Source organism: Salmo salar, chromosome 09, assembly GCF_965601325.2.
Source record: "Salmo salar chromosome 09, fSalSal1, whole genome shotgun sequence".
Classification (NCBI taxonomy): domain Eukaryota; kingdom Metazoa; phylum Chordata; class Actinopteri; order Salmoniformes; family Salmonidae; genus Salmo; species Salmo salar.
The window spans coordinates 7,908,843-7,934,576 of NC_138299.1; the positions used below are offsets into that span (position 1 = coordinate 7,908,843).

General features: G+C 43.0%; 1 protein-coding gene across 1 annotated transcript; it reads right to left on the reverse strand.

The window, feature by feature from the left end:
• Positions 1 to 2,353: 2,353 nt before the first annotated feature.
• Positions 2,354 to 20,476, reverse strand: LOC123744584 (uncharacterized). The gene is made up of 4 exons (XM_045723352.2): positions 20,292 to 20,476; positions 7,245 to 7,351; positions 6,639 to 6,723; positions 2,354 to 3,237 (listed from the first exon to the last, which is right to left on the reverse strand). Exons 1-4 carry the CDS (start codon positions 20,303 to 20,305, stop codon positions 2,970 to 2,972), a joined length of 474 nt encoding a protein of 157 aa, XP_045579308.1. The 5' UTR covers positions 20,306 to 20,476; the 3' UTR covers positions 2,354 to 2,969.
• Positions 20,477 to 25,734: the final 5,258 nt, after the last annotated feature.

The following is a 25,734-nucleotide window of genomic DNA, read 5'->3' on the forward strand; positions in this document are numbered from 1 at the left end:
TCACAAATGCTTTACTCCACATCATTCCGAAACATTACATGAAAGTATGAACATGTGAAAATGACCATATCTAAGATCTCACTTTTAAAAAATGTAAATACATGTCATTCTTCCTGAGGGTGAATAGGAACAGATTTTAATCAAATTTAATGTTGCTAAAACGCTGTTAGTTCCACTTTAAATGACACCCAAACGCATTGCAACTTGAAACTGATGGGATCTGTAATGCAGCCTCAAAATTCTGCCAATGGCTACTTTCCACCAGATGAGGGCACTGAAGCTTTCAGTTGCCAGTCACTTGTGCAAAAACTATTCTCAAGCTGTTGACACCCGTTGTGCCATTCATTCAAAGTCAATACAAAACGGTCTGCCAAATACCGAGGTACATTTTTTTTTTAATATTGGATATTTGGTGGATATTTGGTTTTCTCTCGGCAATAGCTCTTAAGCAAAACGTGCCATGACTATAAAAGCGATATATTCTGAATCAGGGGAGCATGTAGAAAAATACATTTTCTTAGTTAACATATATTTATTTAAAAAGAATCTTCAGATTTCAATCTTCAATAGCGCTTAAACAAAGCGTGCCATGACCATGAAAAATTATATTTTCTGAATCAATTGTTTGAGCTATTAAAGATTGAACCCCTTCCCCATAAAAATCTAAATGGTGTGGATTTTTCTCCATCCTCCCCTGATTCAGAATATATAATTTCCATAGACATGGCATGCTTTGTTTAAAAGCTATTGAAGATTGAAATCTGAAAAATAAAAAAATCTACATTTATAAAAATAAAAAGTGTGGATTTTTCTCCATCCACCCATGATTCAGAGTATACCATTTTCATAGTCATTGCATGCTTGGTTAAATAGCTATTGATGAGAGAATAACAAATATCTACTAAATATTCAATATAAAACAAATTTTACCTCTGTCTGCTACAGTGCATTGAAGGTCCCCAAGAACACAGTGGCCTCCATCATTATTAAATGGAAGACGTTTGGAACCACTAAGATTTCATAGAGCTGTGGCCCCCCGGCCAAACTAAGCAATCGGGGGAGAAGGGCCTTGGTCAGGGAAGTGACCAAGAAACCTATGGTCCAGAGTTCCTCTGTGGAGATGGGAGAACCTTCTAGAAGGACAACCATCTCTGCAGCACTCCACCAATCAGGCTTTTATGCTACAGTGGCCAGACGGAAGCCACTCCTCAGTAAAAGGCACAAGACAGCCCGCTTGCCAAAAGGCACCTAAAGGAATCTCAGACCATGAGAAACAAGAGTCTCAGGTCTGATGAAACCAAAATTGACCTCTTTGGCCTGAATGCCAAGAGTCACGTCTAAAGGAAACCTGCCATTATCCCTAAGGTGTAGCATGGTGGTGGCAGCATCATGCCTTGGGGATGTTTTTCAGCGGCAGAGACTGGGAGACTAGTCAGGGCCAAGGGGAAATATGAACGGAGCAAAGTACAGAGAGATCCTTGATGAAAACCTGCTCCAGAGCACTCAGGACCTCAGACCGTGGTTAAGGTTCACCTTACAATAGGACAACGACCCTAAGCACACAGCCAAGACAACGCAGGATTGGCTTCGGGACAAGTCTCTGAATGTCCTTGAGTGGCCCAGCCAGAGCCTGGACTTGAACTCGATTGAACATCTCTGGAGAGACCTGAAAATAGCTGTGCAGCAACGCTCCCCATCCAACCTGACAGAGCTTGAGAGGATCTGCAGAGAAGAATGGGAGAAACTCCCCAAATACAGGTGTGCCAAGCTTGTAACGTCATACCCAAGAAGACTGGAGGCTGTAATCACTGCCAAAGATGCTTCAAACAAAGTACTGAGTAAAGGGTCTGAATACTTATGTAAATGTGATATTTCATTTTTTAAATATATTTTTTACTGGCAAAAAAGTCTAAAAACCTTTATCATTATTGTAATGCGTGCGTACTGGCGGCAGAGAAGTCAGGCGCAGGAGAGCAAAGACTGAGAGCAATTCCGGACAAGAACATGGGGGAAACAGAGGGTTAAATTCACAACATGTAATTGATGGAATGGAAACCAGGTGTGAGGGAAGACAAGACAAAACCAATGGAAAATGAAAGGTGGATCGGCGATGGCTAGAAGGCCGGTGACGTCGAACGCCGCCCGAACTAGGAGAGGGACCGACTTCGGCTGAAGTCGTGACAATTATGGGGTATTGTGTGTAGATTGATGAGGGGGGAAAAACTATGCAATCCATTTTAGAATAAGGCTGTCCCGTAACAAAATGTGTAAAATGGAAAAGGGTCTGAACACTTTCCGAATGCACTGTAAATTAACGAAATGTAATCATATTCAAGCAGACACATGCACACACTTTTAGAAATATCAAGATTTATTTTCAATATTAATTTCAATGAAATAACAACAAGCAAAAATTATCACAGAATAGGGTGAGTGAAAAGTGCAAAATCCTTTGGAATCAAACTAATTGGAACTTATTATTTCATAATTGTATGCGATCTAGATGCTATCTAGATCTCCACAGGGATTCAAACCAGTATCGACTTTTCACAGAAACATTCTCATGATTTTTCCTGAAAACCACAACATTATTCAGATAAAAAATAAAATAATAATCTTACATCAGAATAATGTGAATAAATGTAAAACCCTGTGAACAACTTCCTCACAGAAATGTACACACACAGGAAAACTAGACATGATACCATGTTCATGCCGTTAATCTTGTACACATCTCTCCTCCAACGCTTGTCCTCATGGTTGTTGGTAGCACAGCTGCAAATGCACAGACAGCAGGATCATTTTGTTCATGTTCTGAACACTGTAGTCAAGAAAGCAATTGTTTATGTCCACAGGACTGTCCATGCATATTCATTGCGTTCCTATAGCACCACTTTGTTCATAATAAAGGTTTTCTTTTCAAGCATTATATGCTGACTTTGTCACCTGTCCAATAATTTAGCGGCCTGCTATGTATTCCCTAGTGATGGAGTATCATGTATGGTGACTACTGTCGAATCGCTGATTCTGCTTTGTTGCTCCAAGTTGTTTTGGTCCAGGCTGTTTAGTTCCACTCGGGGCAGCCGGAATCCATTTACGGACATACTACTTGACAGCGCAAAGCTCCCAGACACAGAGTTCCCCAAGGGCATGCTGGTCTGCACTGTAGAAGAGGACATCTTCTGTCGAGGTGGCCCTTTGGAGCCTGTACCCAGCACTCTGGACGCATGTGTTCGCCTGGTGAAGGGTAAAATACATATAAAGATCCATCTTAGGGCCCTGAGGTTTTCCTGATAATGTAACCTGTCAAAGCCCTCACTATAGCAAAATAGGTAATACATTGCATTTTAAAATTCTAGTTAATTTCTAATGACTAATCACAAAAAGTCAATACCATCTGGATTAGCAGAACATATACACTCAATAATACATTTGCTAACACATAATTGAGTTGTTATAGCACAGTTATTCTATGAGATCCATAACATTTTCTGAAGCATCAGGATCACTAGTGTGCAGTTTTGCTTTATATTCAGTGTTTTCAGTTTTTCTCCATGCACCTTGTAACACTATAGGTGTGTGAGTTTACTTTTCAATTGTACAGCCCTCGAAGAACCAATCGCACACATCTGTCGGAGACACTTGCCCGCTGGTCATTTTCGAGCATGTCAAACTTCCTCACACTCTTGTGAGTAGGGGAATGTGGTGAGATATCTCACTGATAATATCAGAGATATCTTGTTTTCATATCTAACAGTGGGATATGGACAACTCCCGTATCGCACATGCTCTCAGAAGAATGGACAGAATCCACCAAAGAATGCGCAGTCACGTCTAGCCGGTAGAACCTCATAAAAGGTTGAGGGGTTGCCAAACAAGCCGCATCGTACATCTCCTGCAAGGAGATTCCTTTTAAACAGAGCCCAAGAAGTAGCCATACCTCTAATGGAGTGAGCCCTCAGGCCTTTTGGAGGCTGTAACCCCCTTCCAATATAATAGCTTCCACAATCCAATGTGATAACCATTGATGAGAGAAGGGCCTTCCCTTGCAGGGAGGCATCCAGGACACAAAGAGTTGGTTGCTCTTGCTCAAAGCTCTTGTTCTATCCAAAATATATGTGCAACGCGCATACTGGACACAAACGGTGGAACCGCTCTTCTTTGGTCAAAGGGAAAGGCGGTGGGTGGAAAACCACAAGCTCCAAGGCAAGAAAATTGTTATTGCCCTGACCTTAGGCATCAAGGCAGGGTTGGGCAACAAGGAAACCTTGGAAAAGCCCCAGACAAACTGTAGGCACTCACTCTCTTTGCAAATGTAAAAACAGTGTTAAAGGACATATATCTCCACACTTTCCAGCAGCTAAAAAGTCTGGACGTAAGCGATGTGCCCCCTTCATGAAACAACATAACTGTATTGGGTGCGTGTTGGTGGGAGGGAAGTCAGGCGCAGGAGAATCGAACTTGGTATAAACGGAGTTGTTTAATCAGTGCTTCACAAAACTCCAAAACCAAAATTACTAAATAATAAAAAGTGGGTACAAAACCCGTCGTGCACCAACACATAATACACAAACAGACGATCAAACAATCTCCGACAAGGACATGAGGGGAAACAGAGGGTTAAATACACAACATGTAATTGATGGGATTGGAACCAGGTGTGAAGGAAGACAAGACAAAACCAATAGAAAAATTAAAAATGGATCGGTGATGGCTAGAAGGTCGGTGACGTCGACTGCCGAACACCGCCCGAACAAGGAGAGGGACCGACTTCGGCTGAAGTCGTGACAATAACAGGGGGTGTTTTCCCACCATGTTATTGTTTAAGCCTATATGACAGGCCGAGATAGCGGCTAGATAGACCTTAACAGTGGATAAAACCTTCCCCCTGTCCATAAGGTCCTGCAAAAAGCATAACACCTCGGATACAGAACATTGGTAAGGAATTATCTGTTTTTGGTCACACCACTTCTAAAAAATGCACCACTTGTTTCCATGCAGTGAGCGTGTAGAAGGGGCCCTGGCACTCTGCATAGTCAATGACTCAAAGAGGCAGGCCTGTCACATCCAGATTGAACCTCATGGGCCAGGCCCAGAGGGCCATGGTGTTTCAGGTGAGGGTGGACAATGTCTCAGTTCACTTGAGTCGGAATATCCCTGTATAACGGGAGTTGCCAGGGCTCGTCGTGCAGCAGGATAATGATCTCTGCTAACCAGAACTTGCCTGGCCATCGAGGGGCTACCAAGATGAGAAACGAGCCTTCTTCCCTCACTCTGACTAGAGTGGGGAGTATGAGGCTTATAGGAGAAGACGTGTTTCACCACTTGGGGATGGTTTCCATTCCCTGTGATGATGATTCCCCCTGGACAATAAGTCCGCTCCTACATTTAGCACTCCTGGGACATGAGTCGCACATAGTGAAAGTAATTGTGCTCTGCTCCACAGAACACTAACCTCGTTTTGGATGAAGTTTTCTACTTCAACGAGTCAGCAGCTCTGGATGTTCTACTTACCCCGGACCAGGCCCTGATCCCCGTGACTCGAAAGAGGAAGCGGCGGCAAAAGAGAGGCAAGCGAGGCGGCGAGATTACGTCGCTGAGCATGTACACCACCAATGCCCTCTGGCAAACGTGCAGTCCCTGGAGAAAAACTGGATGATCTCTGTCCGAGACTATACTATCAACGGGACCTGAAAAACTGTAGTATCCTATGTTTCTCGGGAGTCGTGGCTGAACGAGGACATGGATATACAACTCGCTGGTTTTTATATGCATTGTCATGACCGGACGGCAGACTTGGGTAAGGCGAGAGGGGGAGAGGTGTGTCTGTTTGTTAAAAACAGCTGGTGTGCGATCTCTAATGTTACGGAAGTCTCAAGTTTTTGATTCCCTGAGTTAGAATACCGTATGATAAGCTGCAGACCATATTATTTACCAAGAGAGTTTATGTATATTTTTCGTAGCTGTCTATTTATCACAGCGAACCGATGCTGACACTAAGACTGCACTCAACGAGCTGTATAGGGCCATAAGCAAACAAGAAAATGAAAATTCAGAGGCAGTGTTTCTCATGGCCGTTGATTTTAATGCAGTAAAACTGAAATCCGTTTTAACTCATTTTTACCACCATGTCACCTGTGCAAGTAGAGGCAACAAAATTCTAGATCAACTTTACTCCACATACAGAAACACATAAAAAGCCCTCCCTTTGGCAAATCAGACCATAACTCTATCCTTCTGATTCCTGCTTACAAGCAAAAACTCAAACAGGAAGTACCAGTGACGCAGAAGACAAGAGCAGAAAAACCTGCGCTTGGCGGCGCTACCTTGCAGCACACCTGTGAACAGTTGAACCTCAAAACAGATCAAGTCATGCTGAGCAGCCTAGAGTAGTACTCTTCGTGATGAGGAAGAGAGATGAGAATGACCAGAGGTCAGGCGAATGGCTCTTCAGTATGAGGGGAGGGGCTCATCTTTTTTGCCACTAGACCACTGTGTGATTGGTTCTTTGAGCTTCTAGAGATTCTGGTGAATCCCGCTGTGAGATTTCGAAACAAATAATTGAAAGGGAACCTGCAATGGCTGACTGTGTCACTGAGAATGTAATTGAGGCCTATTTAAATGAAATGCAGCCTGACCTGTTGTATGTCCTCAGGATGACAAGCAGTATGGTTAGAAGGATAATGATCCCAATGACAATGACAGCAATCATAGCCCCTGAACCTGGGAAAATGAGCAAAGAGGTAACAATGTTATTTATTTGTGAGAGTGAATGGTCATTTAGTATACTGTCATCAACATTAATTCGTCAGCCATCTTGCATGCTGCCTCTCACTGTTTATGGCATTGTTGATAGCATTGTTGGGAGGGATTGTAGATGTATCCTTTAGTGAACGGGTCGAGTTTCAGTTGTTACCACTCCCTTACAGTACATCTGATTAGATTGTGTGACGCACTGGGATGTTATTTATAAGCACATGCTTATCTTAACTAGGACTATAATTTCCTATTGATTTAAAATTTCATAGGGGAGGCGTTGTGTTAGATGATTACTACTACTTGGGGTCATTGTGAAACTATTACGAATAGTTTATTCACTTCTGAAATGTAACAAAAACTGCAAATAAAATTGTGTTAACAAACAGTTCTCACACACACCAGCCAGGTCACATACAGTACACATGCATGTACGCACACAACACACGCACGCACAGACACACGCACGTACACACACGCCCACTTACTCTGAGTGAGTATTTGTTCTTTGGACTTGGTGGTGATTGTGGTATTGGAGAATACTGTAGTGAAGTTGGTCACAGGTGAGACAGTTGAAGTCATCTTCAACAATATCCTGTGCAGACAGAGAAAACATGCATCTGATGATTCCGGGACCTGCAGTAAACCTTCACATTGATGATTAGGATTCCCTTTTACTACAGTTGGGTGCATTAAAAAGGTACAAACTTGTCATGCAAAGAGGATACTGTATATCTGCAATAAAATTCCACATTTCATACACTGCTCCAAAAAATAAAGGGAACACTAAAATAACACATCCTAGATCTGAATGAATGAAATAATCTTATTAAATACTTTTTTCTTTACATAGTTGAATGTGCTGACAACAAAATCACACAAAAATAATCAATGGAAATCCAATGTATCAACCCATGGAGGTCTGGATTTAGAGTCACACTCAAAATTAAAGTGGAAAACCACACTACAGGCTGATCCAACTTTGATGTAATGTCCTTAAAACAAGTCAAAATGAGGCTCAGTAGTGTGTGTGGCCTCCATGTGCCTGTATGACATCCCTACAACGCCTGGGCATGCTCCTGATGAGGTGGCGGATGGTCTCCTGAGGGATCTCCTCCCAGACCTAGACTAAAGCATCCGCCAACTCCTGGACAGTCTGTGGTGCAACGTGGCTTTGGTGGATGGAGCGAGACATGATGTCCCAGATGTGCTCAATTGGATTCAGGTATGGGGAACGGGCGGGCCAGTCCATAGCATCAATGCCTTCCTCTTGCAGGAACTGCTGACACACTCCAGCCACATGAGGTCTAGCATTGTCTTGCATTAGGAGGAACCCAGGGCCAACCGCACCAGCATATGGTCTCACAAGGGGTCTGAGGATCTCATCTCGGTACCTAATGGCAGTCAGGCTACCTCTGGCGAGCACATGGAGGGCTGTGCGGCCCCCCAAAGAAATGCAACCCCACACCATGACTGACCCACCGCCAAACCGGTCATGCTGGAGGATGTTGCAGGCAGCAGAACGTTCTCCACGGCGTCTCCAGACTGTCACGTCTGTCACATGTGCTCAGTGTGAACCTGCTTTCATCTGTGAAGAGCACAGAGCGCCAGTGGCGAATTTGCCAATCTTGGTGTTCTCTGGCAAATGCCAAACGTCCTGCACGGTGTTGGGCTGTAAGCACAACCCCCACCTGTGGACATCGGGCCCTCATACCACCCTCATGGAGTCTGTTTCTGACCGTTTGAGCAGACACATGCACATTTGTGGCCTGCTGGAGGTCATTTTGCAGGGCTCTGGCAGTGCTCCTCCTGCTCCTCCTTGCACAAAGGCGGAGGTAGCGGTCCTGCTGCTGGGTTGTTGCCCTCCTACGGCCTCCTCCACGTCTCCTGATGTACTGGCCTGTCTCCTGGTAGCGCCTCCATGCTCTGGACACTACGCTGACAGACACAGCAAACCTTCTTGCCACAGCTCGCATTGATGTGCCATCCTGGATGAGCTGCACTACCTGAGCCACTTGTGTGGGTTGTAGACTCCGTCTCATGCTACCACTAGAGTGAAAGCACCGCCAGCATTCAAAAGTGACCAAAACATCAGCCAGGAAGCATAGTAACTGAGAAGTGGTCTGTGGTTACCACCTGCAGAACCACTCCTTTATTGGGGGTGTTTTGCTAATTGCCTATAATTTCCACCTGTTGTCTATTCCATTTGCACAACAGCATGTGAAATTTATTGTCAATCAGTGTTGCTTCCTAAGTGGACAGTTTGATTTCACAGAAGTGTGATTGACTTGGAGTTACATTGTGTTGTTTAAGTGTTCCCTTTATTTTTTTGAGCAGTATATTAAAAAAAAAAGTTTTATTACATAGGTTGTTAGATGATTGCTAATGAACTTGGCGTCATCCTGCAAGAGAGTGGTTATTGTTAGATGATTGTTAATGAACTTAGCGTTTGGTGTCACCCTGCAGAGAGTCTGTTACATTAACGACGTGCCTGCAGAATAGGCATTTTGAAATCTAAGCATGGAGCCTATTCAGTCATAGGAATTATATGAACATTGACATGAGTCAGAGTCATTAACTTACTACATTTTATGAGTTCAAGAGCCACCTGAGTAACGCCTGCCATATCCTCGCCAACAAAATGGGTGAGGGAAAATAGAGAAAGGAAGAGAGAGTGGACAGAGAAAGACAGAATACAAGTGGGTGGAATGAATTAATGAACACATGCCAAAAGCCACTGGAATGAAGTTGCCCTACCTTGGGCCCCCATTTAGGCTATACCTGAGCATGAACCATATTGTATAATGGAGTGGTGATGCAGTACCATGGAAATATCATCAATTATATTTCTATCGGTGATACTATGTGTTTCTCCTCGTTCCCGTGTCTGTATCGTTCATTTCCCAGAAAACAAGTTTCCAGTCGCATGTTTGACTGACGGGCCCTGATCAAAATAAAATAACCTTGTTTACGAAATATCCTCTGTCTGTTACCTTGGTGCATATTATACAACATACTGTACAACATATTGTGCATCACTCTAAACGTTAAACATCTATTTTTTTTCCCCAAGAATGCCTATCTGAAATGCAGACAATATGATGACATTGTGAACACCTACACTGTGAACACCTACATGAAACAAAATGTGCAGATGTTGACGAGCTGTGATGTCATAGTAGGTATGGATGAAATATTTCCGTGGCCTTCCACATGACAAGACAAAAGCTACAATTAGTCACCATATTTAAATGAATTTACTTGGTTACAATTATCTTATCTACGTATTATGTTGGTGAAGTGATCATCAATCATCAATTGTCAACAGTGTTGCAGCCAAAACACTGTTGAGAATGTAGTTACATAGATATACAGAACAGTACAGATGATACAGTCTCTTTTGGCACAAAACCTTCCCATTATTTCCTTTTGAAATTCCCTTTCTAAATGCTGGTTTAAAAACTGTTGTTGATTGAGGTGCTCGCTACAAACGTTAATAAATGTTTAACAGATTACTTATTTTTTGTGAGGAAATCAAGCACATTTTTATTTTATTTCGAGGGGCATCCGTTAAACATATAATTGAGTTTGTGTGGCTTTAGCTATAGACAGTGTTTCACTGAGTAGACACAGGACATGGATGTCTCTCTTTTCCTCTAGAGAATGAGTGTTTTGTAGTTTATCTTGTCTAGCCCCTTGTCTCGCTTTCACTCTGCCTCATTCATGATTTGACCTTTGACCAGATCTTTGTAGTAGAAAATAAGTATCAGATATATTTATAACAAGGAAGGAGATGGTAAACAGCGGGGAAAATGAATGAAGAAATGCATAATGCTCGAAGCATGGGTATTCTTGGCCAATCAAATTCACATTGTCGTGCTGTGTCATGCGGTTGCATAGCCATTCACCGCGCACTCCCTTCTAGAAAGTCAGTTTATGAGTCGAGAAACTGCGTATTTTCTTCAGAAGTTCATAATGTCATGATTTCAAAGCTACAGTGCATTAGGAAAGTATTCAGACCCCTTGACTTTTTCCACATTTTGTTACAGCCTTATTCTAAAATGGATTAAATTGTTTTTTTCCCCTTATCATTCTAGACATAATACCCCATAATGACAAAGCGAAAACAGGTTTTTAGAATTTTTTGCAAATGTATCGCTAAAAAAAAAACAGAAATGCCTTATTTAGATAAGTATTCAGACCCTTTGCTATGAGACTCGAAATTGTCATCCATTTGTCATCCTTGAGATGTTTCTAAAACTTGATTGGAGTTGTAAATGAAATTGATTGGACATGATTTGGAAAGGCACACACCTGTCTATATAAGGTCCCACAGTTGACAGTGCATGTCAGAGCAGAAACCAAGGTCGAAGGAATTGTCTGTAGAGCTCAGAGTGTCACACCCTGATCTGTTTCACCTGTCTTTGTGATTGTCTCCACGCCCCTCCAGGTGTCGGCCATCTTCCCCGTTATCCCCTGCGTATTTACCCTTGCCTGTCCTGACCCTGTACCTGCCCGCCTGACCACTCTGCCTGCCCCTGACCCTGAGCCTGCCTGCCGTCTTGTACATTTGTCCCACCTCTGGATTACCAACCTCTGCCTGACCTGAGCCTGCCTGCCGTCCTGTACCTTTGCCCCTGTTGCTGATAACCGGATGTTCGTTTCTGACGCTGTCCGCTCCGCGGTCCTGGAGTGGGCCCAGTCCTCCAGGCTTGCCAGCCATCCAGGCGCCCGTCAGACCCTGGCATTTGTGCGACAGCGCTTTTGGTGGCCTACTATGGTCCCTGACGTGTCCGCATTCATTACCACTTGCAAGGGGTGTGCACAGAACAAGACTCCTCAGCAAGCTCCGGCTGGTCTCCTCCAACCTCTGCCTGTCCCCCACCGTCCCTGGTCTCACATATCCTGGACTTTGTCATGGGTCTTCCCCCGTCTGATGGCAACACCGCCATCCTGACCGTGGTGAATCGGTTTTCCAAAGCCGCCCACTTAATTTCTCTCCCCAAACTACCCTCTGCCAAAGAGATGGCCCAGCTCGTGGTGCAGCACGTCTTCCGGATCCATGGCCTGCCTGTGGACATGGTCTCCGACAGGGGTCCCAGCTCTGGAAGGCGTTCTGCACCCTCATTGGGTCGTCGGCCAGCCTGCCCTCCGTGTCCCACCCCCAGTCCAATGGCCAGTCAGAGCGAGCCAACCAGGACCTTGAAACTACCCTGCGCTGCCTGGTCTACGCCAACCCCACCACCTGGAGCCAGCAGCTTGTGTGGGTCGAATACGCCCGCAACACCCTTTCCTGCTCTGCCACGAGCCTATCTCCCTTTGAGTGTTCCCTGGGGTACCAGCCCCCGCTCTTCCCTGAGCAGGAAGAGGAGGTCGGCATACCTTCTGCCCAGATGTTTGTCTGCCGCTGTCGTCGTACCTGGAGGAGAGCCCGGTCGGCCCTCCTCAAGACCACCTCCAGGTATCGACGACAAGCGGATCACCATAGGACCCCGGCTCCCCAGTATTGTCTCTGGGAGAAGGTATGGCTGTCCACCCGGGATCTGCCCCTCTGGGTGGAATCTTGCAAACTGTCCCCCCGGTTTATCGGCCCTTTCCCCATCTCCAAGATCATTAGCCCCTCTGCTGTCTGCCTTCTGTTGCCCCGTACCCTTCGTATTCATCCTACATTCCCGTGTCTCAGAGCCTTTTGTCTTCTATTTCCAGGACCACCGCTCCTCCCCGTGTCGTCGATGGCTATCCTGATGGTTCGACACACATGGGGTTTCCAGTACCTGGTTGACTGGGAGGGTTATGGCCCGGAGGAGAGGTGCTGGGTCCCCGCTAGAGACATCCTGGACCCAGCCCTCATCGCTGACTTCCATCGCCGCCACCCCGGGTCAACCAGGAATGGGCCCTGGGGGGGGGGAGGGGGGGGGGGGGGTACTGTCACACCCTGATCTGTTTCACCTGTCTTTGTGATTGTCTCCACCCCCCTCCAGGTGTTGCCCATCTTCCCCATTATCCCCTGTGTATTTATACCTGTGTTCTCTGTCTGACCCTGAGCCTGCCTGCCGTCCTGTACCTTTGCCCCACCTCTGGATTACCGACCTCTGCTTGACCTGACCCTGAGCCTGCCCGCCGTCCTGTACCTTTGCCCCTGTTGCTGTAATAAACATTGTTACTTCGACACTGTCACGTCCTGACCATAGTAACTTGTTATTTTCTATGGTAGAGTAGGTCAGGGCGTGACAGGGGGTGTTTGTCTGTTTTTCTATTTCTATGTTCAGTTTCTAGTTTTGTATTTCTATGTTGGTTTTTGTTTGGCATGACCTCCAATTAGAGGCAGCAGCTGTCGTTGTCTCTAATTGGAGGTCCTATTTCAGTTGATGTTTGTCCCACCTGTTTTTGTGGGTGATTATCTTTTGAGTAGTGTGTTTTCCTCTCTGCGTCACGGTTTGTTGTTTTTGTATTTTCAAGTATTTAAGTGTATTGCATTCAGTTTCACGTTTAATAAATATGTGGAACCACAACCATGCTGCGCGTTGGTCCGATCATTCAAACAGCTGTGACATCTGGGTCTTACCTTGATACCTGATACCGAGACATGATTGTGTCGAGGCACAGATCTGGGGAAGGGTACCAAAAAATATCTGCAGCATTGAAGGTCCCCAAGAACACAGTGGCCTCCATCATTCTTAAATGGAAGAACCACCAAGACTCTTCCTAGAGCTGGCCAATCGGGGGAGAAGGGCTTTGGTCAGGGAGATGTCCAAGAACCCGATGATTACTCTGACAAAGCTCCAGAGTTCCTCTTTGGAGATGGGAGAACCTTCCAGAAGGACAACCATCTCTACAGCACTCCACCAATCAGGCCTTTATGGTAGAGTGGTCAGATGGAAGCCACTCCTCAGTAAAAAGCACATGACAGTCCGCTTGGAGTTTGCCAAAAGACACCTAATGGACTCGCAGACCATGAGAAACAAGATTTTCTGGTCTGATGAAACCAAGATTGAACTCTTTGGCCTGAATGCCAGGCGTCAAGTCTGGAGGAAACCTGGCACCATCCGTACCGTGAAGCATCATGCTGTGGGGATGTTTTTCAGCTGCAGGGACTGGGAGACTAGTCAGGATTGAGGAAAAGATGAACGGAGCAAAAAGTACAGAAAGGTCCTTGGTGAAAACCTGCTCCAGAGCACTCAGTAGCTCAGACTGGGGCGAAGGTTCACCTTCCAACAGGGCAACAATCCTAAACACACAGCCAAGACAACGCAGGAGTGACTTCGGGACAAGTCTCTGAATGTCCTTAAGTGGTCCAGCCAGAGCCCGGACTTGAACCCAATCGAACATCTCTGGAGAGATTAAGAGGATTCTCTTAAGAGGATCTGCAGAGAAGAATAGGAGCAACTCCCAAAATACAGGTGTAAGACTTGAGGCTGTAATCACTGCCAAAGGTGCTTCAACAAAGTACTGAGTAAAGGGTCTGAATACTTGAGTAAATATGATATCAGTTTTTTATTTGTAATAAATTTGCTCCATTTTCTAAAAACATGTTTTGCTCATCATTATGGGGTATTGTGTGCAGATTGATGTGGGGAAACAACAATTTAATCAATGTTAGAATAAAGCTGTGACGTAACAAAATCTGGAAAAGGTCAAGGGGTCTGAATACTTTCCGAATGCACTGTATATGATATTACGGAGAACAAATGAATAGTCTCACATCTCATGCTGGGTGGTTGAGCTAGCGCCCTATTGACCCCCATTTATCTGAACAGGTGCTTCAAAAGAGAACAAAATTTGCATTGGCTATAAAAAGCTGAAAACCCTGGAACACGGAAGATCAGACTCTGTTCCACTAGTACTGCTCCCGCGCACATTCTCACGCATACACACACGTGCATGCTCATATGCACGGATGCTTGCTTACACACACACACACACACACACACACACACACACACACACACACACACACACACACACACACACACACACACACACACACACACACACACACACACAGAGAGAAACAAAAAGCCAGCACCATTCCTAGCTGATTACATTCAAATGGATTCACCACCACAATTTCATAACAGCAATTATATTTTTTCCACGCTGGGAGCGTAGCTGCCTCTACTGATGCAAAGCCTAGTAGAACTGTTCAGGGGCAGGGGCAGGACCAGGGAGGCCCCACGTCTGCTTTCCATAAATTGAAACTACTGTCCAGAGTGATGAACATGTTGGCAGTGAAGTGTCTAGTCTCTGCTTCACAGCTATCAGCATAACAACCTCATAGCAACTTCCCCCCCGAAATAGTAACAGCCAATCAAGTTTATCAATTCATCAACCAATCGATTGGCCACTTATAATAAGCCATCCATTGGCTGAAAAAGTCAACTTCTACATAAACAGTATTTCTGATATATAGACACTAACCCTGAGGGAAAACTATGTAGCACATAGTTTAAAACACAAGCCAGTTGAGTATTGTCTCCATTGATCAGACCAGGGTCCGTATCCACAAAGTGCCTCAGAGTAGGAGTACTGATCTGTCCATACAATGAATAATATTGTATGGACAGATCCTAGATCAGCACTGAGTCTCCATACAGCATGGTCTCTAGCGAGTGAGATCATGTTGGATTTAACACTGTCACGGGTGTCGTAGGGTGTAGACCAAAACACAGCGGGAAAATGTATACTCATCTTCTTTTTATTTAGTGAAGAAGGAAAACACATACAACGTATACAAAAAACAAACGAACTGGACAGTCTCGTCAGGCACACAGCTAAACAAGAAACAATCTCCCACAAAATCCCATGAAAAACAAACTCCTGATTATAGGACCCTCAATCAGAGGCAACAATAACCAGCTGCCTCCAATTGAAGGTCCAACCCCAATTAACTAAACAAAGAACTACAAAAGACTAGATAGAACATAGAAATATACTAACATAGAACAATGACTAACAAACCCCGGACTAATAAATGAAATACCCCTCTACCTAAACACATACACAAAACACACCCTGAACCACATAAAACAAACACCCCCTGCCACGTCCTGACCAAACTACAATAACAAATAACCCCTATACTGGTCAGGACGTGACAAACACACAGATCTGAAGTATTTAAAAGTCTCCGTAGTGACTGACTTTATATTGTAAAAGAATCACAATTTAAGTGGGATATTATTTGCATTCAATCCAACCCTTATGAATCAACAACCATTCATGTCATCATGCTAGCCCTCATTTCATATTTCTTTACAGTGCAAAGAAGAACAATTATCCTATAATGCCAGATCCTATTCCTTCTCAAGATCTTTTGTTGACGTTCTCAATGCTTGGTAAGACACCCTTGCTCTAACAAAACCTCAATAACGTAATAGAAAAGTGAGTCGAAGGATCAGTGGTACACCTCCTAGGTGAACCATTCTCTGTGTTGCCCATGGGTAAGACTGAATCAAATAATATTGTTGTTATCCCATGCTAACTTAGGGTATATTAACGTCACTTAAGTTAGCATTTGTTGACAGCAGCCAAGTAAACAAATGGATTGCATGTCTCTTGTCCAAAGACTCCTTACAGGGTAAGGAAGCAGATGTGTAATTTTGTAATTTGGGTGAACTGTCCCTTTATCAACCATTTTTGGTGTTGCCCACGGTTATGATGCAACCAAGACAGTATTGCCGTCTCAGCCAGTATCTGAGATTTATTTAAAACCCCTCAGGTTAACAGAGTCCAATGCCCAACACTATCCTAACTACCTCTGTGACAGCCCGTGCCATATCCTACTAAGCAAGGTATAACTATAGGCTACGGATCTGATCCTGGACCTGCCTTAACAACCACAAAACAAACTAAAACCATGACAACAATATTTAAAAGCTGGCTCCAGACCAGTGCTTCCGGGTACTCTCTGCCTGGTGACAACACCCACTGCCAGGTTCACTCAGAGGTCAGCAGTAAGAATTTCACTTCCAGAGCCACTCTAGGATGACATCCCTTTCTGAGCTGGACAATCAGGAAGATAGGTGAAATGTAGTTTACGACCCCCCCACGCATGACTTTCCCATTAAACTCAACTGATGCCAGACAGAGAGATGTGATCTGTACAGCTGGAATTAGATTGGGCCATAGGTGCAAATAAACACATATCTCAGCCAACTGACAAATAGTCTTATTTTCAGAAACAGAAAAAATAGAGCAAGATTTACCTCAACTAATGTTTCCAATTCCAATTTTGCCACACTTCGTCTGTCTCCTAACTGCAGCAAACATCACACAACTCTCTCATGTTGACTCAACATTAGGTCATGGGCGATTACTAATGACATACTCTATTTATCAGCTTTGCTATTTACTGAGGTAACAGCCATTGATAACTAATGGATCACATGCTGTATAGGTGAGTCACGGGCATTCTAGGGATATTCTCTGGACGTTTGGAGATCAATAAGCAACCATATGCCATTGGTATTGAAACGTTGAGAAAATTTGCTCAACTACAGCACAGTAGGCCAGCAGTGACAAAACCTGGTTAAACTAGACTGAACACTGCACTGCATTAACCAGGCTAGCAATGACCTACCTTACACCTGAACTTATTCAACAACCAACCCACTGGGCAAAAACTGGTTGAATCAATGTTGTTTCCACGTAACTTCAACCAAAATCAATGTGATGACGTTGAATCAACTTAGAAAACTGATTGGATTTGCAAAACGTAAGGGCATTTCATTTTTTTTTCACCAAACTTTTAACCTACATTCAATGACACGGTGAAGTTTTTTGTTGATTTCACGTTGAATTCACGTTAGTTGACAAACACAACCAAATGGAAATCAAAACTAGACATTGAACTGACGTCTGTGCCCAGTGGGACTAGTCCACTGAACATAAACCCGACTATAAACTCTGACTTCAACTGTACCTTTTGTTCTATTTGCTGCTCTTCCTCTTTTCCATCTATACTTCTCTCTAACTCCTTCTGACCCTTCCAGCCGCATGTGTGTACTGTATGTTGTTCCACAAACCACAATTCCCCATTGTAAGTATAATATCCTCTCCATTTCCCTCTGCAAACAAATCATGTTTTATTGTTCTTTTCATACAATTGACTTCCAACAGACAAGCGCCGCAGTACAATTTAGTTTCCTCCTTTTTTTTAAATGCCCAGTTTTAACCCACAGTACAGTGAGCAACCTTAATCAAATGAAGGTCTGAGTCAATATTGAACCAGTCAGTATGGCACAGGTGCACCCAGTCGTTCCACTCTTCATATAAGGGCATGAAGCAATAACGTCAGCAATGTTCGGGTTCCTAGTTTTCCACTGCAGGTTTGATTAATTGTCACCTACAGCCAGCCCACTTTTCAGGCCCCGGAGGCTGGATCCTTGAAGAGCCCCATCTAGGCCCCAGGCACTCAACCATTTAAACATTGCCTTTACTGAGAGTTGCAAGATCACTGCTTCTAGAAGTGATGAGAATGTATTGTATCCAAATCCAAAATCAGGGTGATATTTAATCTTGCTATTAAGTTATGTAAAACATTAACAACTTATCTGTAATGGCAAAATGTATTAAATGTATCAACATAGGGATTTCTGGCACTTCCAGTATATCCACTGAGTTTACAAAACATTAAGAACACCTGCTGTTTCCATGACATAGACCTCATTAAAATGCAAATCAATTTATAACATTTTTGACATGCGTTTTTCTGGATATTTTTGTTGTTATTCTGTCTCTCACTGTTCAAATAAACCTACCATTAAAATTATAGACTGATCATTTACATTTAATTTTTTTTAAACATTTTAGTCATTTAGCAGACGCTCTTATCCAGAGCGACTTACAGTAGTGAATGCATACATTTCATACAACTTCATACATATCAGACATTTTTTTTTCTGTGCTGGCCCCCCGTGGGAATCGAACCCACAACCCTGGTATTGCAAACACCATGCTCTACCAACTGAGCTACAGGGAAGGCGTTTCTTTGTCAGTGGGCAAACATACAAAATCAGCAGGGGATCAAATACTTTTTCCCCCCACTGTATATATACATATACATTAATATGGAGTTGGTCCCTAGTTTGTTGCTATAACAGCCTCCACTCTTCCACACCGATCTCAACAAACTATTTCTGTATGGACCTCGCTTTGTGCACAGGGGTATTGTCATATCGAAACAGGAAAGGGCCTTCCCCAAACTGTTGCCACAAAGTTGAAAGCACAGAATCGTCTAGAATGTAATTGTAGGATATAGCGTTAAGATTTCCCTTCACTTCAGCCGACGCTTGGCATTGCGCATGGTGATCTTAGACAAACATTTATTTTGCTGATGTTTCTTCCAGAGGCAGTTTGGAACTCGGTAGTGAGTGTTGCAACCGAGGACAGACGATTGTTATGCGCTACGCACTTCAGCACTCGGCGATTCCATTCTGTGAGCTTGTGTGGCCTACCACTTTGCGGCTGAGCCGCTGTTGCTCCTAGATGTTTCCACATCACAATAACAGCACTTACAGTTGACCGGGGCAGCTCTAGCAGGGCAGAAATTTTAGGAACTGACATGTTGGAAAGGTGGCATCCTATGACGGTGCCATGTTGAAAGTCACTGAACTTTCAGTAAGGCCATTCTACTGCCAATGTTTGTCTATGGAGATTGCATAGCTGTGTGCTAGATTTTAGACACATGTCAGCAATGGGTGTGGCTGAAAAAGTCCACATTATTTTGTATATATTGGTGTATATACTGAAGAACTCAGTGACTTTCAACTCAATATCAGGAAGGTGTTCTTAATGTTTTGTACACTCAGTACAAAATATATATATATATATGAAATTGACTACTGATGTACAGTATGTGACAAAAATATATTTATAGGATTCCACAAAACGAGACTTCCAACGATGAACTGTGCCACCAACAAGACGTTCATCTGGTACGATCTAACACTATTCATTTGATATTAGGCACATATTGAGTTTATAAAACCACTTAAATATAGTGGAACTGTGTGTAGAATAGCATCCTCAAAAAACTCAAGGACTCGATTACCTTTTCTGTAGCAACTGGGAAGAAGCCAAGGACAGTGAATGGCAGGTCACTGATCTACTTTTAGAACAATACTGAGAGGAAGCAGTCTTCATATACAAGAAAATGTACACTATAGCTATGTACTGTAATTACACGGTACATTTTGTCATTTCAATGTGAAACAAATATGCTACATGGGAATAATTGTTGATTGTAAAATGTTTTTACTGCTTTCATAAGAAAGATCGACTGAAAGATTTCATCATTCATTCATCCCGTATGTTTTTGATTTTGATGACATATGTCATGACATGTTTCCAAAATAATAACAAAACATATTCCACCCTCTGTGAATGATATGATATGTCATGTCCAAGAAGTGAAAACTTATTTTCAGAAAAAGTCATCTCATAATGTTACCTTTGTCAGACTCTATCCCAAAGCATTGATCTTTCCCAGTCCCCTTCAACAATCAACGTGGTGATAAGCGCCTCAGTAACGTTACCTTAACGTTCCCATGAATCAGGTATCCGACCCAGACAGGAAGAGTGAGAACGAGACATCAAACTTTTTGTTTCAGCCGTATATGACCATTACAATAGCAGCGCAACTAGTATTCCAAATCCTTACTACCCCTCTCTGGAATGTCAGCTATTCTGGCTTCGGCGTTCCACCTGAGACTCACCTGCTGCATGTCGGTCGCCACGTCGTCTAGGACTTACCCCACCCCCCCCCAACCCCACCCCCTCCCCTTGCCAGTTCTAGCCCACTCCCAGATTAGCTTGTCTGTGAGTCAGTATAGTAACCAACTCACATAAAGACACCGCAGAGACCCAGCGGACTGGTAGAGATAAAGTATATGGGGAAGAAAGTGAGAGACCTTTGTCACTACTTTCCCTCTTTCAGATTGCTCACCTAACTGTCTCGGATTTTCTGTTCCAGACGTTTCTTCCTGGAGCCTCAGAAGAAGCACCTGGCCCCCACTCCCTCAGGCACAGGGGACATAGTCCACTCAGAAACCGTCGAAGCTGGGGGAGGGGATTGGAGTAGAGAGGAGGGGGCTACTTTGCCAAACGAAGTAGAAGAAAAAAATCTATTTGAAAGTGAAAAGCGTTCAAAAAGTCAGACGACCTGTAGAAACTACAGTGTTGGAAGAAGAAAAAACACAACAGAATGTTGGTTGGTTGGATGGTTTCTGTTGCTTCTCTGTGGAGTGTGTGTAGAGGATGGACGCCACGCTGCTTGGTAACTGTAATTCTGAGCAGCTGGTTTTTCAGGTCCGACTGCCTGGCCCTAGGCGTGCCTTGGCCACTGCTGCATGCATTGATTAAAACGACGCTCCTCCAGTCTCAGGGTGCCTGTCTAGCTATACCACTGCTCCAGCCTGCCTGCCTCAAATCCCTGGAGTTCTCAATTGCATCCAGAGGGTGCGGCTTTGTGTGTGTATCATTGTGTCTGTGTGTGTAGGTGCCCCAACCTCGAAAGACAAAAACCATTACAGTCCATGTAAGGATGGCAGCTATGCTGTAACTCTGTAAATGCAGTGTGTCTTTGTCACTCTCTGTGTGTGTGTGTGTGTGTGTGTGTGTGTGTGTGTGTGTGTGTGTGTGTGTGTGTGTGTGTGTGTGTGTGTGTGTGTGTGTGTGTGTGTGTGTGTGTGTGTGTGTGTCTGTATGTTCATTGTATGAAGTCTCTCTGAAACGTTCCATTGCCCGTAACTTCAAGGAATTAATGGATGTTTTGGATTGGTCACTAACTAAATGACTAAAACAATCCAAATAATGTAATGTAAAGTGCCTTCAGAAAGTATTCATACCTGACTTATTCCACATTTTGCAGTAATACAGCCTGAATAGAAAATGTATTACAATATTTTTTTTTTCACCCATCTACAGTACACACATTACCCCATAATGACAAAGTGAAAACATGTTTTTATTGAAACTGAAATACAGAAATATCTAATTCACATAAGTATTAACACCCTTGAGTCAATACTTGGGAGCGATTACAGCTGTGAGTCTTTCTGGGTAAGTCTCTATGAACTTTGCACACCACAATATTTGCACATTATAATTTGTTTTATTCTTTGAGCTCTGTCAAGTTGGTTGCTCATTGCTAGACAGCCATTTTCAAGTCTTCCCATAGATTTTCTTTAAGACCAAACTGTAAGCAACTCCAGTGAATAGTTGGCCTTGTGTTTTAAGTTATTGTCCTGCTGAAAGTTGAAGTTGTGTCCCAGTGTCTGTTGGAAAGCAGACTGAACCAGGTTTTCCTCTATCCCTAGTCCTTGCCAAAGACAAGCATACACATAACATGATGCAGCCACTACCATTCTTGAAAATATGAAGAGTGGTACTCAGTGATGTGTTGTGTTGGATTTGCCCCAAACATAACGTTTTGTATTCAGGACATAAAGTTCATATCTTTGCCACATATTTTGCAGTTTTACTTTAGTGCCTTATTGCAAAACAGGATGCATCATTTGGAATATTTGTTTTATGTACAGGCTTCCTTCTTTTCACTTTGTCATTTATGTTAGTATTGTGGAGTAACTAAAACATTGTTGATCCATCCTATTTTCTCTTATCACAGCCATTAAACTCTTTAACTGTTTTAATCCATGAGCGGTTTCCTTCCTTTTCAGCAACTCAGTTAGGAAGGACGTCCGTATCTTTGTTACTTGGTGTATTGATACACTATCCAAAGTATAACTAATAACTTCACCATGCTCAAAGCGATATTCAATGTCTGCTTTTTATTGTATCTTCACCCATCTACCAATAGGTGCCCTTCTTTGCGAGGCATGTGTATGTGTGGGGTACAGAGATGGGGTAGTCTTAAAAAAAATTATGGTAAACATTATTATTGCACACAGAGTCCATGCAACTTATTATGTGACTTGTTAAGCAACTTTTTACTCCTGAACTTACTGTATTTAGGCTTGCCATAACAACGTGGCTGAATACTTACTGACTCAAGACATTTCAGCTATTCTTCTTTAATTTATTTGTAAAATAATACACTTTAACGTTATGGGGTAATGTATGTAGGCCAGTGACACAACATCTCAATTGAATCCATTTTAAATTCAGGCTGTAACAAAGCAAAATGTGGAAAAAGTCAAGGGGTGTGTATACTTTCTGAAGGCACTGTATGTAATGGCATGCCTTTTCCCTTTCAGAAAGCCACAGCCCTCACCCCATGGGGGATATTCATTACTAAGACAAACATCCTCAATGAAAGGCTTGCCCAAGAAGTGTCTCGCTGAATGGAAAAATGCTTTCTCTCTCTGTGAAGAATTGTCTTTTCTCTCCTCCTTTCTCACCAGATCCAATGACAGGCAGCAGTGTCTTTCCAAGCCGTGCCAACTATTCAATAGACACGCTAGCTGTTAGCCTCATGTTACCTGCAGACCTGGGTTCAAATACTATTCTAAATATTTCAAAAACTTTTTAGCGTTTTCTCTAACCTTCCTCTAACCTTTCCTCGAAATGGGCGGGGTTTTCAGTTTGGGAACTATTCTATTGATCCGTTAAACCAGGCAAACTCAATCAAGCCCAGATGAAGTATTTGAAATCATTTCAAATAGTATTTGAACCCAAGTCTGTTTACCTGTGGAGGCTAGGTTAAGGCCCTACCCTTACGGAAAAAACACATGAATGTGATCACGTGTGATCTTATGTGAAGTTAATATGATAACGTGACAACATGTAAGACAACATGTGATAACCTGAAACTACACATGTGAAAACGTGATCACATGTGAAGTGTTCCAAAAACACGCTTTCACATGATTTCACACGTGAAATTACATGCGAAATCATGTGATTTTTCTTTAAGGGTAGCTAATTACTTTCCCTCTTTTATGAGAAAGTGTAACTAAGCTTCATTAAAGTGGACAGGTACTGTTCTGCTGCCTGCTCCCAAAAGGATAAACTCTGTTCGCCTGCCTGCTTGCGCAATCCCCAAATTCACAGGTGGAAAAATGTTTTTATCATCAGGAATCATTACTTAAGCCAGTTCTAAAGATTTGGATCGGATTTCATACAGACACAGGAGAAGAATGAATGCATCTTTCAAAATGGTATCCCTTTTGTTTTGATCTCACTCCAATACAAACAGTCGGTAAGGGATGCAGTGACTGTTGTTTGTTGATTTATTACTGATTAATAACTGATTAATTGCTTTTCAAGGTTGAATTGAGCTAACGATTAATCATTGATAGTGAACACCATGCTGCTCTGCAGAGATTGGTTATGTCATATTCCTGACTATTTATCTGTATCCATTTTTGGTTTGTTGCCATTGAGATATCACACCACTATATGGCATTTTCAAGCCGATTTAAGACAAAACTGTAACTACGCCGGTCAGGAACATTCAATGTCGTCTTGGTAAGCAACTCCAGTGTATATTTGCCTTGTGTTTTAGGTTATTGTCCTGAAATTGGCTCCCAGTGTCTGTTGGAAAGCAGACAGAACCAGGTTTTCCTCTAGGATTTTGCATGTGCTTAGCTCTGTTCCATTCATTTTTATCCTAAAGAACTCCATATCCATTATGATGCTGCCACCACCATGCTTGAAAATATGAAGAGTGGTAGTCAGTGACGGTTTGTGTTGGATTTGCCCCATACATTACGCTTTGTATTCAGGACAGAAAGTTATTTTCGTTGCCACTTTGCTTTAGTGCCTTATTGCATACAGGATGCATGTTTTGGAATATTTGTATTCTGTTCCTTCTGGTCAGTCTGTCATTTATGTTAGTATTGTGGAGTAACTAGAATGTTGTTTGTCCATCCTCAGTTTTCTCCTATGACAGCCATTAAACTCTGTAACTGTTTTAAAGTCACCATTGGCCTTCCTCTCCGGCAACTGAGTTAGGAAGCACGCCTGTATTTGTGACTGGGAAAAAGTTGAAGAGGATGAGGGATGAAAATATATATTTTTAAATGGGATGACCATCATTCATGTTGCTTGTCACCCTCTAGCTAACACACAGAGGCCGACAACACTGTTGCATAACAGTCAATCAATGTAAGAGAAGAGATGTCCCAGAAACATACAGCTTCTAAGGTCTTTGGATATGTCACACAAATCAAGTCACACATTGGTGTTTTTCACTATCTAATCATAGGGTTGTTCAATGACAGACATGCATTTGTTTAAAATCTATCACTTAATGGTTTATTTCAGAGACAAATAATCATGTTTTTTTGCAAAATTCTATATATCCACCTCACTCTTAGATAAATAAGTAGCACAGCTAGGTTTTACACAGTCAAATGTTACAAATAACTACATTTTTATAAAGAACTGTACAAATTATACATTTGTGACAATATTATTTTTAGTAGTATGAGATCTGTTATGTAAAACATTTACATTTGGGGGCCTCCCTACAGATCCGGGTTCGATCCATGAGGAGACGCACAGTTGGTCCAGCATCGTCCGGGTTAGGGGAGCGTTTGGCTGGCCAGGATGTCCTTGTCCCATCGCGCTCTAGCGACTCCTGTGGCAGGCTGGGCGCATGCCTGAGGGCACACAGTGTGTTGTGAAATCTGTGAATGTATTGTAATGTTTTAAAATTGTATAAACTGCCTTAATGTTACTGGACCCCAGGAAGAGTAATGGGGATCCATAATAAATACAAATACAAATGCACGCTGACACGGTCGCCAGTTGTACGGTGTTTCATCCGAAACATTGTTGCAGCTGCCTTCCGGGTTAAGCGAGCAGTGTGTCAAGAAGCAGTGTGGCTCGGCAGGGTCGTGTTTCGGAGGATGCATAGCTTTCGACCTTCGCCTCTCCAGAGTCCGTACGGGAGTTGTAGCGATGGGACAGACTGTAACTACCAATTGGATACCACAAAATTGGGGAGAAAAGTAAAAAAAATATTGTATTTTATTGTTGTTGATATTTTAGTCATTTAGCAGATGTTCTTATCTA

Excerpts from the sequence above, each read along its gene's own strand:
- LOC123744584 (XM_045723352.2), bottom strand. Across the intron at positions 6,724-7,244 it reads AGAACAAATACTCACTCAGA|GTTCAGGGGCTATGATTGCT; the intron begins GTAAGTGGGCGT and ends TCATTTTCCCAG. Across the intron at positions 3,238-6,638 it reads ATCCTGAGGACATACAACAG|GCGAACACATGCGTCCAGAG; the intron begins GTCAGGCTGCAT and ends ACCCTTCACCAG.